Source organism: Chiloscyllium plagiosum, chromosome 30 (genome assembly GCF_004010195.1).
Source record: "Chiloscyllium plagiosum isolate BGI_BamShark_2017 chromosome 30, ASM401019v2, whole genome shotgun sequence".
NCBI lineage: Eukaryota > Metazoa > Chordata > Chondrichthyes > Orectolobiformes > Hemiscylliidae > Chiloscyllium > Chiloscyllium plagiosum.
Genome location: NC_057739.1, coordinates 46799974 through 46818666, shown reverse-complemented (window position 1 = coordinate 46818666; position 18693 = coordinate 46799974). Strand labels below are relative to the sequence as shown.

The 18693-nt window shown below is 44.8% G+C and overlaps 1 protein-coding gene across 1 annotated transcript in view; it reads left to right on the top strand.

Moving 5' to 3' along the window:
* mrps2 (mitochondrial ribosomal protein S2) overlaps positions 1-17366 on the top strand; it is a 22194-nt gene extending 4828 nt beyond the window's left edge. Inside the window, exons 2-4 of the mRNA XM_043719727.1 lie at positions 1295-1471; positions 15066-15192; positions 16791-17366. Coding sequence (XP_043575662.1) covers positions 1295-1471; positions 15066-15192; positions 16791-17331 — 845 coding nt within the window. The 3' untranslated portion in view covers positions 17332-17366. The remainder of the gene's footprint in view (positions 1-1294; positions 1472-15065; positions 15193-16790) is intronic.
* The last annotated feature ends 1327 nt before the right edge of the window (positions 17367-18693 follow it).

Sequence of the window (18693 nt, the reverse complement as noted above, 5' to 3'; positions counted from 1 at the left end):
GACACAGACACAGACTGAGACACAGACACAGACTGAGACACAGACACAGACTGAGACACAGACACAGACTGAGACACAGACACAGACTGAGACACAGACACAGACTGAGACACAGACACAGACTGAGACACAGACACAGACTGAGACACAGACACAGACTGAGACACAGACACAGACTGAGACACAGACACAGACTGAGACACAGACACAGACTGAGACACAGACACAGACTGAGACACAGACACAGACTGAGACACAGACACAGACTGAGACACAGACACAGACTGAGACACAGACACAGACTGAGACACAGACACAGACTGAGACACAGACACAGACTGAGACACAGACACAGACTGAGACACAGACACAGACTGAGACACAGACACAGACTGAGACACAGACACAGACTGAGACACAGACACAGACTGAGACACAGACACAGACTGAGACACAGACACAGACTGAGACACAGACACAGACTGAGACACAGACACAGACTGAGACACAGACACAGACTGAGACACAGACACAGACTGAGACACAGACAGTGACACAGATACAGACACAGACTGAGACACTGACAGTGACACAGACAGTGACACAGACTGAGACACAGACTGAGACACTGACACAGACTGAGACACTGACAGTGACACAGACAGTGACACAGACTGAGACACAGACTGAGACACTGACACAGACTGAGACACTGACAGTGACACAGACAGTGACACAGACTGAGACACAGACTGAGACACAGACACAGACTGAGACACTGACAGTGACACAGATACAGACACAGACTGAGACACTGACAGTGACACAGACTGAGACACAGACAGTGACACAGATACAGACACTGACAGTGACACTGACAGTGACACAGACTGAGACACTGACACAGACTGAGACACTGACAGTGACACAGACAGTGACACAGACTGAGACACAGACACAGACTGAGACACAGACAGTGACACAGATACAGACACAGACTGAGACACTGACAGTGACACAGACTGAGACACAGACTGAGACACTGACACAGACTGAGACACAGACACAGACTGAGACACAGACAGTGACACAGACACAGACTGAGACACAGACACAGACTGAGACACAGACACAGACTGAGACACTGACAGTGACACAGATACAGACACAGACTGAGACACTGACAGTGACACAGACTGAGACACTGACAGTGACACAGACAGTGACACAGACTCGGTGTCGGTCTTGGTGTTGAAGGAGAGCAGCTGCAGGTGAAGGGGATGAGGGGCTGGAGATGGCTGCCATTTACCTTTTCTTTCTGTTTTCCTTCCCTCTCAAGTGCTGCCGCGCTTGGCCTGTGTGAGGCTGACGGTGCCCATTCCCAGATACCAACCGAGATCTCAGCTTCACGGCCTGGCCCGGCCTCCTCCTCCTCCTCTTGCTCCTGCTGCTGCTGCTTTACTACAACAAGGTCAGTGAGGAGCTGATTACTGGGCTATATTCATTCCTGAAGAAGGGCTTATGCCCAAAACGTGGATTCTCCTGTTCCCTGGATGCTGCCTGACCTGCTGTGCTGTTCCAGCAATAAAGTTTCAACTACTGTATATTCAAGGCTAGTACTCAGAGATTTGCATTTCTGCAGAATCCTTACAGACCACAAGTCATCCCAAAGAGCTTAATGATCAACTCAGTATTTTTAAATTATGTAAGTATTATCGTATAAATTAGACACACGATCTGCAAACGGTAGTGTAGTAGTCATAGATTCATAGACATAAACAGCATGAAACAGACCCTTTTGTCCAATTCATCATGCTGACCACATATCCCAACCGAGACAGGAGTAAGGATTGCAGATGCTGGAAACCAGAGTCTAGTTTAGAGTGGGGTGCTGGAAAAGCACAGCAGGTCAGGCAGCATCCAAGGAGCAGGAGAATCAACATTTTGGGCCAAAGCCCTTCAGCAGGAATGGAGGCAGGGTGGAGAGATATATGGGAGGGGTGGGGAGAAGGTAGCAAAGAGTACAGTAGATGAATGGAGGTGGGGATGAAGGTGATAGGTCAGAGGGGAGGGTGAAGCAGATAGGTGGGAAGGGAGATATCCCAACTTAATCTAGTCCCATTTGCCAGCACTTGGCCCATATCCCTCTTCCTATTTATATACCCATCCAGATGTAATCCAAGATGGAGGATGGAAAGAATTTCTGTCTGTAACAGGCTGCTCCTTTTTTTTTGAGGTATTTTAGGTGTTGGAGGTGATTTCCTCAAATTCCAGGAGCAGTAATTACTATTTTATATGCTGTTGCAATTGTTTTGGTACTTTGTAAAACAAGTCAAAACAACAGCAATTTTAGAAGGGAGAAAGACAGACAAAGGCAGAATGGTCTGTAAGAGAGAGAGAAAGAAACCCACACTGCAAACTGACACAGCAGTGTAGCTGCGTAGTTACTGCCTTTGAATTCACGTATCGCAGAACGTTGGAGTGTGTCTAGGAAAACTTAACAAACAGCAAAGTTGACAACTGATCTTGGAGGAACCTGTTTTGGGAGAGGTCACAGCACAGACACAGATAAGTAAATACTTTTAAGTATAGTCTTGCTGCAAATCCACAATAGCAAGTAGAGTGGTTTCTTTCTTGATAATGTTTTTCTTGGGATCTGTCTCTTGTTTAAATCTTAAAAATATAAGCCCATAAGTATTAAGTTAGCCTGGAGTGGTATTTTGTATATCAATAAGATGGTGCTATTTTCTGGGTCTGTAGATTGGAAGGAGCAAAATGGCCTTTAGTAGAGTGATATGCTCTTGTCAGATGCTGGAGTTTTGGGAGAGTTTAAGGGTTACTGAGGATTATGTCTGCAATAAATATCGTTGGTTGCAAATCTTATCAGATCGATTGGAGGGACAGTTAGAGGCAATAATTTACAAGAGCAAGGAGATGTGTTTGATGACAATTATAGGAAGGGGGAAAAGCCGCAGATACAGTCAGGTAGATGGGTTAACTCCATTAAAGGTAAGAGAGGTAGGCGGGTAGTTTAGGAGTCTTCTGTGGCTATTCCCATTTCAAACAACTGGTTTGGAAAATGTAGGGGGTGATGGACTTTCAGGGGAATGTAGCACGAATGGCCAAGTTTCTGGTATCAAGACAGGCTGTAATGTAATGAGGGGTACGTCGGGTTCCAATTGATCAGTTGTGTTAGGGGACTGTCAAGTCAGGGGCACAGACAGATGTTTCTGTGGCCAGCAGTGAAAAATCAGAATGGTGTGTTGTCTCCCTGGTGCCAGGATCAAGGATGTCTCGGAGAGGGTGCAGAATGTTCTCAAAGGGAAAAAGGACCAGCGGGCGGCCATTGTACACATCGGTACTAATGACATAGGAAAGAAACAGGATGAGATTCTGAAGGGAAAATGTAGAAAGTTAGGTAGGAATTTAAAAAGGATGCCCTCAAGTGTAGTAATATCTGGGTTACTCCCGATGCTACCAGCTAGTGAGGATAGGAATAGGAGGATAGAGCAGATGAATGCGTGGCTGAAGGGCTGTTGTATGGGAGAAGGATTCACATTTTTGGATCATTGAAATCTCTTCTGGAGTGGAGGTGACCTGTACAAGAAGGTTGGATTGCACCGGAATTGGAAGGGGACTAATATACTGGCAGGGAGGTTTGCTTGAGCTGGTCGGGAGGATTTGAACGAGTAAAGGGGCGGAAGTGAGTGAGACCCAGGGAGATAGTGAGGAAAGAGATCAATCTGAGACTGGTACAGCTGAGAAAAGAAGCAAGTCAAACAGTCAGGGCAGGCAGGGACAAAGCAGATAACAAGGTAGGGCTGATAAATTAAACTGCATTTATCTCAATGCAAGAGGCCTAACAGGGAAGGCAGATGAACTCAGGGTAGGGTTAGGAACATGGGACTGGAATATCATAGCAATTACAGAAAGGTGGCATAGGAATGGACAGGACCGGGAGCTTAATGTTCCAGGATACAAATGCTACAGAAAGGATAGAAAGGGAGGCAAGAGAGGAGGGGGAGTGGCATTTTTGATAAGGGATAGCATTACAGCTGTGCTGAGGGAGGATATTCCCGGAAATACATCCAGGAAAGTTATTTGGGTGGAACTGAGAAATAAGAAAGGAATGATCACCTTATTGGGATTGTATTATAGACCCCCTAATATTCAATGGGAAATTGAGAAACCAATGTAAGGAGATTTCAGTTATCTGTAAGAATAATAGGATGGTTATGGGAGGGGATTTTAACTTTCCAAACATAGACTGGGACTGCCATAGTGTTAAGGGTTTAGATGGAGAGGAATTTGTTAAGAGTGTACAAGAAAATTTTCTGATTCAGTATATGGATGTACCTACTAGAGAAGGTGCAAAACTTGACCTACTCTTGGGAAATAAGGCAGGGCAGATGACTGCGGTGTCAGTGGGGGAGCACTTTGGGGCCAGCGACCATAATTCTATTCATTTTAAAATAGTGATGGAAAAGGATAGACCAGATCTAAAAGTTGCAATCCTAAATTGGAGGAAAGCTAATTTTGACGGTATTAGGCAAGAACTTTCAGAACTCCACGAAGATTGGTGGAGTAGCAGAAAGCATAAGACACTGTCAAAGAATACAGGAGGATATAGATAGACTGAAGAGTTGGACGGAAAAGTGGCAGATGGATTTCAATCCAGACAAATGTGAGGTGATGCATTTAGGCAAGACTAATTCTAGAGCAAATTATACAATGAACGGAAGAGCCTTGGGAGAAGTTGATGGGCAGAGAGATCTGGGAGTGCAGGTCCATTGTACCCTGAAGGTTGCTGCACAGGTGGATAGAGTGGTCAAGAAGGCATGTAGTATGCTTACCTTCGCTGGATGTGGTATTGAGTAGAGGAGCTGGCCAGTCATGTTAAAATTGTACAAGACATTGGTTCAGCCGCATTTAGAATACTGGGTACAGTTCTGGTCGCCACATTGCCAAAAGGATGTGGACGCTTTGGAGAGGGTGCAGAGAAGGTTTACGAGGATATTGCATGGTATGGAAGGTGCTAGCTATGAAGAGAGGTTGAGTAGGTTAGGTTTATTTTCATTAGAAAAAAGGAGATTGAGAGGTGACCTGATATGATTTTGTAAACTCAGAAGGGTATAGACAGAGTGGATAAAGACAAAGCTTTTAACCAGGGTGAAGGATTCCATAACGAGAGGTCATGCTTTCAACGTGAGAGGTCAGAAGTTTAAGGGGGATACACGCGGTAAGTACTTCACACAGAGGGTGGTGGGCATCTGGAACGCGTTGCCAGCAGGGGTGGGAGAGGCAGGCACGGTAGATTCATTTAAGATGCGTCTGGACAGATGCATGAGTAGGTGGGGAGCAGCGGGATACAAATGCTTAGGAATTAACCGACAGGTTTAGACAGTAGATTTGGATCGGGTCAGGCTTGGAGGGCCGAAGGGCCTGTTCCTGGGCTGTAAATTTTCTTTGTTCTCTTTGTTCTTGGGGGCAGATGCTTGTAGGTAAGGGGACGGCTGGAAAATGGGAAGCCTTCAGAAATGAGATAACAAGAGTCCAGAGTCAATATCTTCCTGTTAGGGTGAAAGGAAAGGCTGGTAGGTGTAGGGAATGCTGGATGACTTGAGAAATTGAGCGTTTGCTTAAGAAAAAGAAGGAAGCAAATGTCAGGTATAGACAGGAGAGATTGAGTGAATCCTTAGAGTATAAAGGCAGTAGGAGTTTACTTAAGAGCGAAACCAGGAGAGCAAAAAGGACCTGGACCTGATCAGGTGTACCCTCGAATTCTGTGGGTACCTACAGAAGTGATTGCTGGGCCCTTCGGGCTCATACCCGAAACCTCGATTCTCCTGCTCCTTGGATGCTGCCTGACCTGCTGCGCTTTTCCAGCAACACATTTTCAGCTCTGATCTCCAGCATCTGCAGTCATCACTTTCTCCCCTTTGCTGAGATATTTGTATCATTGATAGTCACAGGTGAGGTGCCAGAAGACGAGAGGTTGGCTAATCTGGTGCCATTATTTAAGAAAGGTGGTAAGGACAAGCCAGGGAATTATAGACCAGTGAGCCTGAAGTCGATGGTGATCAAGTTGTTGGAGGGAATCCTGAGGGACAGGATTTACACCTATTTGGAAAGGCAAGGACTGATTAGGAATAGTCAGCATGGCTTTGTGTGGGAAATCATGTCTCACACAGGGAATTGATTGAATTTTTTTGAAGAAGTAACAAAGAGGATTGATGAGGGCAGAACAGTAGATGTGATCTATACGGACTTCAGTAAGGCGTTTGACAAGGTGCCCCATGGGAGACTGGTTAGCAAGGTTAGATCTCATGGAATACAGTGAGAACTAGCCATTTGGATATAAAACTGGCTCAAAGGTAGAAGACAGAAGGTGGTGGTGAAGGGTTGCTTTTCAAACTGGAGGCCTGTGACCAGTGGAGTGCCACAAGGATCGGTGCTGGGTCCATTACTTTTCGTCATTTATATAAATGATTTGGATATAAACATAGGAGGTATAGTTGATACGTTTGCAGATGACACCAAAATTGGAGGTGTAGTGGATAGCGAAGAAGATCACCTCAGATTACAACAGGATCTTGATCAGATGGGCCAAGAAGTGGCAGATGGAGTTTAATTTAGATAAATGCGAGGTGCTGCATTTTGGGAAAGCAAATCTGAGCAGGACTTCTACATTTAATGGTAAGGTCCTAGGGAGTGTTGCTGAACAAAGAGACCTTGGAGTGCAGGTTCATAGCTCCTTGAAAGTGGAGTCACAGGTAGATAGGATAGTGAAGAAGGCGTTTGGTATGCTTTCCTTTATTGGTCAGAGTATTGATTACAGGAATTGGAAGGTCATGTTGCAGCTGTACAGGACATTGGTTAAGCCACTGTTGGAATATTGTATGCAATTCTGGTCTCCTTCCTATCGGAAAGATGTTATGAAACTTGAAAGGGTTCAGGAAAGATTTACAAGAATGTTGCCAGGGTTGGAGGGTTTGAGCTACAGGGAAAGGCTGAATAGGCTGGGGCTGTTTTCCCTGGAGCATCGAAGGCTGAGGGGTGACCTTCTAGAGGTTTACAAAATTATGAGCGGCATGGATAGGATAAATAGACAAAGTCTTTTCCCTGGGGTTGAGGAGTCCAGAATCTAAGGGGCAACGTTTTCATGGAGAGGGTGGTGCGTGTATAGAATGAGCTGCCAGAGGAAGTGGTGGAGGCTGGTACAATTACAACATTAACAAGGCATCTGAATGGGTATATGATTGGAAGGGTTTGGAGGGATATGAGCTGGGTGCTGGCAAATGGGACTAGATTAGGTTGGGATATCGGGTCGGCATGCAGGACTTGGACTGAAGTGTCTGTTTCCATGCTGTACACCTCTATGACTCGATGACTCTAAATGTTGGAGAAAATGAGGGCTGCAGATCAAAGTCGAGAGTGTTGTGCTAGCACAGCAGGTGAGATAGCATCTAAGGAGCAGGAGAATCAATGTTTTGGGTATAAGGCCTTCATCAGGAATGAGGCTTGTCGCCCGGGGGGTCTGAGAGATAAATGGGAGGGGGTGGAGTTGGGGTGAAGATAGCTGAGAATGTGATAGGTTGGAGAGGAGGGTGGAGCATTTAGATAGGAAAGGTGATGGACAGGTCAAAAAGGTGGTGCTGAGTTGGAGGCGTGGGACTGGGATAATGTAGCGGGAGGGGAGTTGAGGAAGCTGGTGAAATTCACATGTGGTTGTGGGATCCCAAGGTGGAATATGAGGCGTTCTTCTTCCAGGCGTTGGGTGGTAACGATTTGGCGATGGAGGAGGCCCACGACCTGCATGTCCTTGGCAGGGTGGGAGGGGTAGTTGAAGTGTTCAGTCACAGGGCGGTGGGGTTGTTTGGTGCAAGTGTCCCGGAGATGTTCTCTGAAACAATCCACAAGTAGGCGTCCTATCTCCCAAATGTAGAGGAGACCACATTGGATGCAACGGATATAGTAGATGACATTGGTGGAAGTAGAGGTAAATTTCTGTCGGATGTGGAAGGATCTTTCGGGGCCTTGGACGGAGATGAGGGGGGAGGTGTGGACGCAGGTTTTGCACTTCCTATGGTGGCGGGAGTGCGGTGTGTGCTGGTGGGGGGGGCGTAGATCTGATTAGGGAGTTGCGGAGGGAATGGTCTGTTTGGAACACTGATAGGGTTGAGAAGTCAATATATTTGATTGATTAATATGTAAATCTCAGAACTTTGTTCAAGTCACTGTCCCGAGATAATTTAAGGTTTTATAAAAACAAAAGTGACATCGCATTACAGACAGTGCATTAAAGGTGTGAGGTTAGAGTATGTCTGTACCTCAACCTTGAGTCGGATCGTTTCTATTTCCAAAGTAGGAATTTATATAATGAAATATATTTCTGGTGATGGGGTCCGTTTGTAGGTGGCAGAAGTGGCGGAGGATGATGCAATGTATACAGAGGTTGGTGGAGTGGAAAGTGAAGAGCGGGGGGTGGGGGTGTGTCAAAGATGTAGGTGGAGGAGAAGCACTGGAGGGCATCGTCGGCCATGTGGGAAGGAAAATTGCGATCTTAGAAGAAGGAGGTCATCTGAGATTTTCTAAAGTGGAATTGGTCATCTTGGGAGCAGATCTGGCGGATGTGGACGAATTGGGAATAAAGGATGGCGCTTTTACAGGAGGTATGGTGGGAGAGGTGTAGTCTAGCTAGGTGTGGGAGTTGGTGGGCTTGTAGTAGATGTCTGTGTTTAGTCGGTTGTCAGAACAGCTCATCACAGCATCCAACAACCCCCAATATTACCTTTAATCTCTTTCCAGTGTTTGCTGACCTGACTGCAGCTAACACCCCTTTTGTTAATGATGCTTGCCACTTGCCTTGGTATTGAAATTCCAGGCCTTAATCTAGGCCCATGCTCATGACAGACAATTTCTTTGTGATTCTGCATGTCATTAAACAACAGCAAATATTACTGATATATTTGAAATAATATGCATTTTGTTTAAAATGAATTGAAGAATTCTGTCAAAAGGACAAAGTTATTTATTATCATTTTTCATAAAGATCTGGTTTTACATGGATTACTTCAATTTTTTTCCCTAGTTTCCCCAACTCCATGAGGGCAGAATGAATACATTGGACTACATTAAGATGCAATAATTTTACTGAGCATATTTTAATCCATAAAATGAGGCTGGGGAAAAGGAAGCCAATCTATGCCAAGTTTTGCATTTTGTTCTCATGTGTGGAGGTGTTCTGAAGGTGCTCCATGTGTCATCATTTTTGTGCAGTTGACTTTAGAGGATTATGGCGATCCATAATTTTTTTCTAAGGAGTTCAATGCCTGGACAGTGGAACCTTTTTTTAAAATAAGACATTTCTTAAATGGCACATATCTTATGGTAACTGCTTAATTATTGCAGACACCCAGGCTCTGACATACCTGTGGAAGAGGGGCAGGCAGTTGGCCCTAATGACCTTCCACTGCCCGCTGCCTGGACCTGTTTATGGCCAGTTTAGCCAGGCCCAGGTGCAGACCATGAGCGGGTCCTCAGGCCTGCCCTCCCCACTCTGTACCGGGTGCCCGAAGATCAGGAGCATGGGACTGAAGTGGAGCATGGGACTGAAGTGTAGCCAGGAACAGAAGGTGGTTTACTCCTGTTGTTTGTTTTTTTATTATTTCTTAGAGTGAGCAGAGCCTCTGTCACTCCTGTTTGTTTATTTTTTGTTTCCTGATCCAGTTCCCTCAGAGCCAGCTCTGAGTCAACAGAACCTCTGACACTCCTGTTTTTTTTCCTTTTTCTTTCCCCAGCACCCATGTTGTGTGTGTGTTTGTGCGGATGTGAGACACAGTGAAAGACACAACATGTACAAATTAGGAAGAAAGGAAACACCCGGGTGGCCAGTGACAAGCAGTGCCCTTCACATCAAAGGGCCGTGCTGTGTGATCAAACAGTGAAGGGGAGGGCAGGGATTAAATCAAAATAGAGTTGGAGGGGGAAATAATACACTCCACTCCCTGTGGCGCCCACCTCTCCCTGAACAGCTCAAGGGTGTTGGCGGACACCACGTGCTCCTTGTCCAGAGACACCCAGGCTCTAACATAACTGAGGAACAGGAGCAGTCTGTCGGCCCTAATGACCCCCTCCACGGCCCGCTGCCTGGATCTGTTTATGGCCAGTTTGGCCAGGCCCGGGTGCAGATCCATGAGGAGGTCCTCTGACCTTCCCTTCCCCCTCCGCACCGGGTGCCTGAAGATCAGGGACTGAAGTGCAACCAGAAACAGAGAAGCTGGTTTCCTCCTGTTGTTCTTGTTTTTTCTGGGCAGCTGGTCCAGAGTCAGTCCCCTCCCCTCTGACACAATCAGGAGGAGAGTCCTTGTACACACACACTGGTCCTGCTCCCTCAAGAGCCAGCTCTCAGTGAACAGAATCTCTGACACCTTTTTTTTATTTTATTTTTCTTTCTTTTTACCCCCACACTCCCGTCTAACTGCAGTAGTGCTTATTATTTTTTTTCCCCAGCACCCATGGTGTGTGTGTGTGTGTGTAGGTGTGAGACACAGTGAGAGACACAAAGTGCATGAATCTTTATTCGATTTCCACCACCAGGAAGATAGGAAAACACCTGGGTGGCCAGTGACAAGCACTGCCCTTCACATCAAAGGTGGACACCACGTGTTCCTTCTCCAAGGACACCCGGGCTCTAACGTAACCGCAGAAGAAGAGCAGGCAGTCGGCCCTAACGACCCCCTCAACAGCCCGCTGCCTCGACCTGCTGATGGCCAGTTTGGCCAGGCCCAGGAGCAGACCCACGAGGAGGTCTTCAGACCTGCCCTCCCTCCTCTACTAGGTGCCTGAAGATCAGGGACTGAAGCGCAACCAGAAACAGAGAAGCTGGTTTCCTCCTGTTGTTCTTTTTTTCTTAAGCAGTGCCCTTACACTCCTTTTTTTTGTTTTTTTTTCTTAACCCCCACACTACCACCTAACTGCGGTAGTGCTTATTTTTTCCCCAGCCCCCATGGTGTGTGTGTGTGTAGGTGTGAGACACAGTGAGAGACACAAGGTGCACGAATCTTTATTCAATTTCCACCACCAGGAAGATAGGAAAACACCTGGGTGGTCAGTGACAAGCAGTGCCCTTCACATCAAAGGGCAATGCTGTGTGATCAAACAGTGAAGGGGAGGGCAGGGAACTCCTGTTGTTCTTGTATGTGAGCCAGGGCTCCCTGATTGGACCATATTCTACAAGGTCCACCTGGCTGACCTCATTGCAATCACTACACAAGTTGTACATTCCTAAGTCAGGGACCCTCTGTATAAGGCGGTTGATTCAAGTGACCATCAGCTTTTTCAAAGGTTGTGTTTCAAGGAGTGGCTTTAAGGAACTGAGGGCCAAATGAGGAACTCCAGGGCTTTATGGTCTTCTGCACTGAGACCACAGTTGCGAATGGTGGCACAAAAGAGTCAGTGGTATGCAAGAGTCTGAAATAGGAGCACAGAGATCTTTGAGTATTTGTGGCTAATACAAATCAGTGAACTTAGGGAAGAGGGTTACAAAAACAAGTACCAGCTTGGTTATGGGGCCTCAAGGTATGGATAATCTCAAATTTTTGAGAGGACAAGAAAAGCAGACTTGCCAGAAATTCATTGGAAGTGACAGGTCTGCTGGTTCCAAAGGCATGCTTGAGTGTTTCAGCAGCAGCACTCAAGGTTAGTGGAAAGCCAGAGGTCTTTACAAAAACTAGCAAAAGATAACTAAAAAAGCATTAAGGGGGAAGAAGATGAAATATGAGAGTAAGCTAGCCAGTAATATGAAACAAGATCACAAGATGTGGAGATGCCAGTATTGGACTAGGTTGGACATGGTTAAAAATCACATGATACCAGGTTGAACTCCAACAGGTTTATTTGAAAACACTAGTTTTCTGAGCATTGCTTTGTCATAAGGTGTAATGTAAGAATTTGTTTTTGAGAGAGAGGAAAGAGTGTTTATTGGACCACTGGAAAATAAGACTGGATAAGTAGTAATGGGCGCAAAGAAATGGCAGAGGAATTGAACAGGTACTTGGCATCAGTTTTCACTATGGAAGACACCAACGGCATACCAGACCTTTGAGACAGTCAGGGGCAGAGATGAATGTAGTGGCCATCGTTAAGGAGGTGGTGTTGGGGAAATTCAAATGTCTAAAAGAAGATAAATCACCCAGAACGGATGTATTACACCGCATAGAAAGAGATAGCTAAGGAGGCTGTAGAGGCATTATTGGTGATCTTTCAGGAATGACTGCAGTCACGGAGGGTCCCAGAGGACCAGATAATGGCCAATGTAACACCCCTGTTTAAGACCCAATCCCTACTTCACCCTGCCCCCACCTCCCCCCAGTCCTAAAGAAGGGTTACACCCGAAATGTTGACTTCTGCACCTCCTGATGCTGTCTGGCTTGCTGTATTTTCCAGCCTCCTGCCTGTCTACTTTGGATTCCAGCATCTGCAGTTTTTTTTGTCTCTAAGAAGTGATGGAGGCAGAACACAAAGTTATCTGCTGGTTAGCTTCACCTTGGTTGTTGGTAAGATTTCAGAGTCCTGTATTAAAGATGAAATTGTAGAGTATTTGGAAGTCCTGGTAAAATACAGCTGAGTCAGCATGGCTTTGTCAGATGGAGATCCTGTATGACAAATCTGTTAGAATTCTTTGAGGAGATAATGAGCAAGTTAGACAAAGGAGAGCCAGTGGACATGATGTATTTGGTTTTCCAAGAGGCCTTTGACAAGGTATCGCACAAGAGGTTGCTAAATAAGATGAGATAAGAGCCCTTGGTGTTATGGAGAAGGTGTTGGCATGGATAGAGGATTGGCTGACCAGCAGAAGGCAGAGAGTGGGGCTAAAGGGGTCCTTTTCAGGATGGTAGCCGGTGATTAGTGGAGTTCCACAGGGGACTATTTTGGGACCACAACTATTTATGTTACACATTAATGATCTGAACAAAGGAATTGAGGGCATTGTTGCTAAGTTTGCAGATGACACAAAGGTGGAAGGGCAGTTAGTGTTGAGGAAGCAGGGAGGCTGCAGAAGGACCTGGTCAGGCTAGGGAAGTGGGCAAAGAAGTGGCCAATGGAATAGTGTAGGAATGTATGAAATTATGTACTTTGGTAGGAAGCACAGAGGCTTTTCTAAATGGGGAACGGCTTCGAAAATCTGAAGCACACGGGGACTTGGGAATCCTAGTTCAGGATTCTCGAGGGTAACAGGCACATTCAGTTGGCAGCTAGGAAGGCAAATACAATTTTAGCATTCATCTCAAGAGGGCTAGAATACAAGAGCAGAAATATACTGCTGAGGCTGTTTAAGGTCTGGTCAGACCACATTTGTAATATTGTGAGGAGGTTTGGGCCTTGTATCTAAGAAAGGATGTGCTGACCTTTGAGGGGATTCAGAGGAGCTTTACAAGAATGATATTGGGAATGAAAGGCCTGTCATATGAGGAGCAGTTGAGAACTGAGTCTGTATTTGATGGAGTTGAGAATGAAGAGGATCTGATTGAAACTTACACTGAGAGGCTTGGATAGAAAAAACGTGAAAAAGATGTTTCCTCTAGGAGGAGAGACTAGGGCATCGGCTCAGAGTGAATAGAGATGAGGGGGAATTTCTTCAGCCAGAGGGTGGTTAATCTGTGGAACTCATTGCGACAGAGGATTGTGGAGGCCAAGTCATTGAGTGTATTTAAGACAGAGGATAGGTAGGTTCTTGGTTAATAAGGGGGTCAAAGGTTATGACAAGAAGGCAAGGGAATGGCATTGAAATATATATTAGCCATGATCAAATGATCAGACTGATAGCTGAATGGCCTAATTCTGTTCTTGTGTCTTCTGATCTTACAGCATGTGAGCTGAAGGTAATGGAATGAAGACAGAACAAAATAGTCTTGCTAACAGACAAGTTCAGGACTCCATAACTCAACTTAACATCAAATATGACACCAGTAGTTTTGAGCAGTCTGCATTAACCTGAGACAGCAGTGGGGGGATGGAATGGAGTGTTCATAAGTTGGGGAAAAGAGGAGAGAGACAAGCAGCAGGGGACACGAATGATCATGGTACGAGAGCAGGAAAAGGAGCTATTGCAAGTGATTCCCTAGCCATAGATTGCATGGTTGTGTTCAGTTAGATGACTGTGGACAGGTGTTGGAGGACGATGATGTAATGGATAATAACAAAGGCTACTGACACGTTGAGAAGGGAAAGTTAACTTCGGCACAATCACATAGCTGTTATTAAAATCACAAATGTCATCCTGTTTTGGTATATGATGAATGGAACGTTCATTGAAGGGTTTCAGACATAGAGTTCTAGAAAATGTAGCCACAGAATTGAAAGTGGTGTTGTAAGTGAAATGTGGAACACATTTTGCTTCCCCAGGGATGGAAGGGGGATAGCAATAAAGGCCTAATCTATCATTGACATGGAGATTCAATCCTAGATTCAGCCCATCAAGCCTGTACTGGCTCTTTAAAAAACATTTAGGAATTAGGAATCTCTCAGTACAGAAGCTGTGAGATGAGGTTATATATGAATGAAGTAATTGTAGTGCATTGGTAGTGTACCTATCTGCTTCAGAGGTTTCTGGATTAGTGGTGCTGGAAGAGCACAGCAGTTCAAGCAGCATCCAAGGAGCTTCGAAATCGATGTTTTGGGCAAAAGCCCTTCATCAGGAAGTTTGTCATATCACATCTGAACAGGCTAATTAAAACGTATATACAGCTGGATAAAGGGGTCTGAGCAGGGTGAGATCTGGTGATAAGAGTCAAATAGTGAGAACGACTGTCTTAAGTCAGCAGATGGTGAAAAGTATCATAGCGTTTCAGCAGAGGTAAGGTATCCCAACCTGTCAGTCTACTTTCAGTCAAAGCTGCCATATCAATGCAACCAGCTACAATAAGAGGAATGAATGACCATTTCATCTGTGAATGTGCAGAAAAATGATAAAATGTGGATAGCTCAGTACTGACGGCTCATTATTAATTCTGATCCTGAGCTTTGTTATGAATATTAACCATTGACTTATGTAATTATTCTAGAAAATGACTTGCTATTGACTGACCCCCTGAAACACCCAGACTTCTTTCACGTCAGTGAACTCTTCTCTCTCAAAGACCTCTTCAATGCCAGGGTGCACTTTGGTCACAAAAGAGGTTGTCGAAACAGGTAGGTGATTAATGTGCTGGTACTGACGGTGAAGTTCTTTTGAAACTACTCAACCAGGTGGTTCTGTAGATGAGGATTGGAGGTTAAAGGAAGAGTATAATTACATTACTTTGGTCTCATAGAATGGCTATTCCATTGAAGGAGTCAATTCCACAAGGTGTTCATGCTGGCTTGTTCACAACAGTAAATCCATCTGTCCCACAACCCTGCCTTTTACCCCATAGTCCTGTCAATCTTCTCTTTTCAGATATCTATCCAATTTCTGGAAGTATTTTTGTAAATATTTTCTGCACCCTCTCTAGTGTCTTCATGTTCTTTATGGTGTGTGGTGCCTGGACTTAGACAGTACTGCAGTTGAGGTCCAACCATTATTTTGTAAATGTTCACAATCACCTCCTTGCTTTTTTATACTGTGCCTCTCTTTATAAAGCTCAGGATTCATCATTAACCATTTTCACAGAAAACCCCAGGTATCTCGGCTTGTGCATCGCCTTTAGAATTCTATCTATTTTTGCATTTCTGTAGTTGTTATCTAAATGTTCACACTTATTTCAGTTAAATTTCATCTGTCACATGCCTACCTGTTCAGCCAGTCCTCCTCAGAGTTCCAAGGTTTGTCTCATTTGCAGGGTGCCATGCACACCTCACTCGAGATCATGAATATAGAACTGGAGGAACCCCATACATTCCTCCAATCTGAAAAATAATAATTCACCACTATTCTGATTTCTGTGATTCCAGGGGCTTCAGCTTTGCTGATGACTGTGTTATGGGGGACTTTGCCAAATGCTTTTTGTGAGTCCCTATGTACCACACTGATTGCATTACCCTCATCAATCCAGTCTGATATCCCAGTAAAAACCTCAACCAAGTTTAATACAACTTATTCCTAACAAATTTGTGCTTAATTGTTAATCAATCCTTAATTAATCCAGATTTGTACAAGTAGCTGTGAATTTTGACTCAAAGTCTCATTACTAAAAGCTTTCCCGTCGCTAAGATTAAACTGAATGTCCTGTAATTGCTGGGTTTATCCATACGTTCTCTTTTGAATAGATATGTAACATTGTCTGATGAGAAAAAAATTTCTGGTGTAAGGGGAGAAGATAGAACAATGGAACTTGATGAGTTGGCCTTGCAGGGAGCTGGCATAGACACAATTGCTGCCTACTACACTGAAAATACTCTATTAGTGTGTTAAAAATCACATAACACCAGGTTATAGTCCAACAGGTTATTTGGAAGCACTAGCTTTCAAAGCGCTGCCCCATCATCAGGTGGTTCATTAGCAGCGCTCCGAAAGCTAGTGCTTCCAAATGAATCTGTTGCACTATAACCTGGTGTTGTGTAATGTTTAACTTTGTCCACCCCAGTCTAATACTGGCACCTCAAATCATGACTGCTATTATGTAATTTCTGGCCTCCGGCACCACCTTTTTTGTTTGTTTGGTTAGGTTTAATAACAAAGTTTCACTATCTGTAATTCAACAGTTTCCAGTCACAACTGCTTGAGAGAAATTTCTCAGTAAAGTAAAAAGAATGAGGATAATGGTGTGAATGTTAATTATCATTTATGGGAATTCTTTCACTTCCATTAGGCTGATGGAGCCATATCTCTTTGGTTGTCGATTGGATCAGGACATCATTGATTTGGATCAGTCGATTCTTCACCTTCAGCAAGCTCTGAACTTTACGGCCCATTGTGCCTATCGAAAAGGGATTATCCTGTTTGTGAGTCGCATGCGTCAGTTTGCTCACCTGATAGAGGAAACTGCAAAGGAGTGTGGGGAATATGCACACACCAGATACTGGCAGGGTGGCTTGCTGACCAACGCACATGTCCAGTATGGAACTGGTGTTCGCCTGCCTGATCTCATCATCTTTCTGAGTACATTGAATAATATCTTTGAGCAGCATGTTGCGGTGCGAGATGCTGCCAAGATGAATATTCCAACAGTGGGGATAGTAGACAGTAACTGTAATCCCAGTCTCATCACTTATCCCATCCCGGGAAATGATGACTCTCCTTCGGCAATTAATCTCTACTGTAAACTTTTTAAAATGACCATTCTTCGAGCAAAAGACAAGAGACGTCAAATGGACCTACTGTATGGAATCCAGAAAAAATTGACCAAATAAAGCTGTTAATATATTAAACCATTCCTATCATCAAATACAGCGATTTGTTACTCTGATTATCTCCATCATTGAAGAATAGAAAAGTACATTAAATTAGTCTGCTCACAGCACTTGATGTTATTTGAATGCTGCTACAGACCAGGGAGGATGAATGATAGGAAGGATGGACTTATTGCGTGTGAAAGAAATGGAAATATTTGATGGGATAGAAATAGAAAAACATGTTTTCACTGGGGAACATAAACTAGAAGCCATAAATATAAATAAAAACTAAGTGCTAGAGAAACTCAGCAGGTCTGGCAGCATCTATGGAGAGGTAAAGAGTTAGAGGTTTCAGTGTGATATGACTTCTTAGGAGCTGGAAAATTGTATTTTTTTTATGCTAAGGCAGAGGGGGATGAGGAATGAATGGAGCAGATTGCGAGGCTAATTAGAGCAAAAGACAAAGCCAGTGATAATGGTGGTAAAGGAGAGATAGAGATGTAAAATAGGTGCAAATGTTAGCTGTGTAAAGAAGGAAATGAGGAAAGGCAGGTTCCTACATCTGATGGAATCGAAAGTATGAAAGATATCGGAGGTGAGTGGTCGTTCCTTGGAAGACCAGTCAATGATGATGTTAGCTAGGGCTTAGCCTATAGGAGACCCCATGGCAAAGCTATTTATTTGGACACACACGGTATCATTGAAAATTAATTCAACTGTATGAGTTGCTATGTTTGTGAATTTAGTAAACACAAATTTAGACACCAATGGTAAAACTCTGTAATTGACTACTCTGGAAGAGTGTACTGTCACTGTAGTCCCACTGTTCCATGGGTTACAAGATAAAATAAGGATTAGAGTCAAGAGTGTGGTGCTGGAAAAGCACAGTAGGTCAGGCAACTTCCGAGGAGCAGGAAAAATCAACGTTTCAGGAATGAGGCTGCGAGCCTAGGGGATGGGGAAATAAATGGGAGGGGGTGGTGCTGGGGGTGGAAGGTAGCGGAGAGTGCAATAGGTGGATGGAGGTGGGAGTGGTGCAGATAGGTGAGAAGGAAGATGGACAGATGGGACAGGCCATGAGGACGGTACTGAGCTGGAAGGTTGAAACTGGGGTAAGGTTGGGGTGGGGTGGTAAATGAGGAAACTGGTGAAATCCACATTGATGCCATGGTGTTGGAGAGTCCCAAGGTGAAAGATGAAGCTTTCTTCCTCCAGGCATCAGATGGTAATAGAGGAGGCCCAGGACCTGCATGTCCTCAGCTGAATGGGAGGGGGAGTTAAAGTATTCGGCCACCCGCAGCTACACCGGCACCACTCCCCACCTTTTCCTCCGCTACAGCGATGACTGCATCGGTGCCACCTCGTGCTCCCACAAGGAGG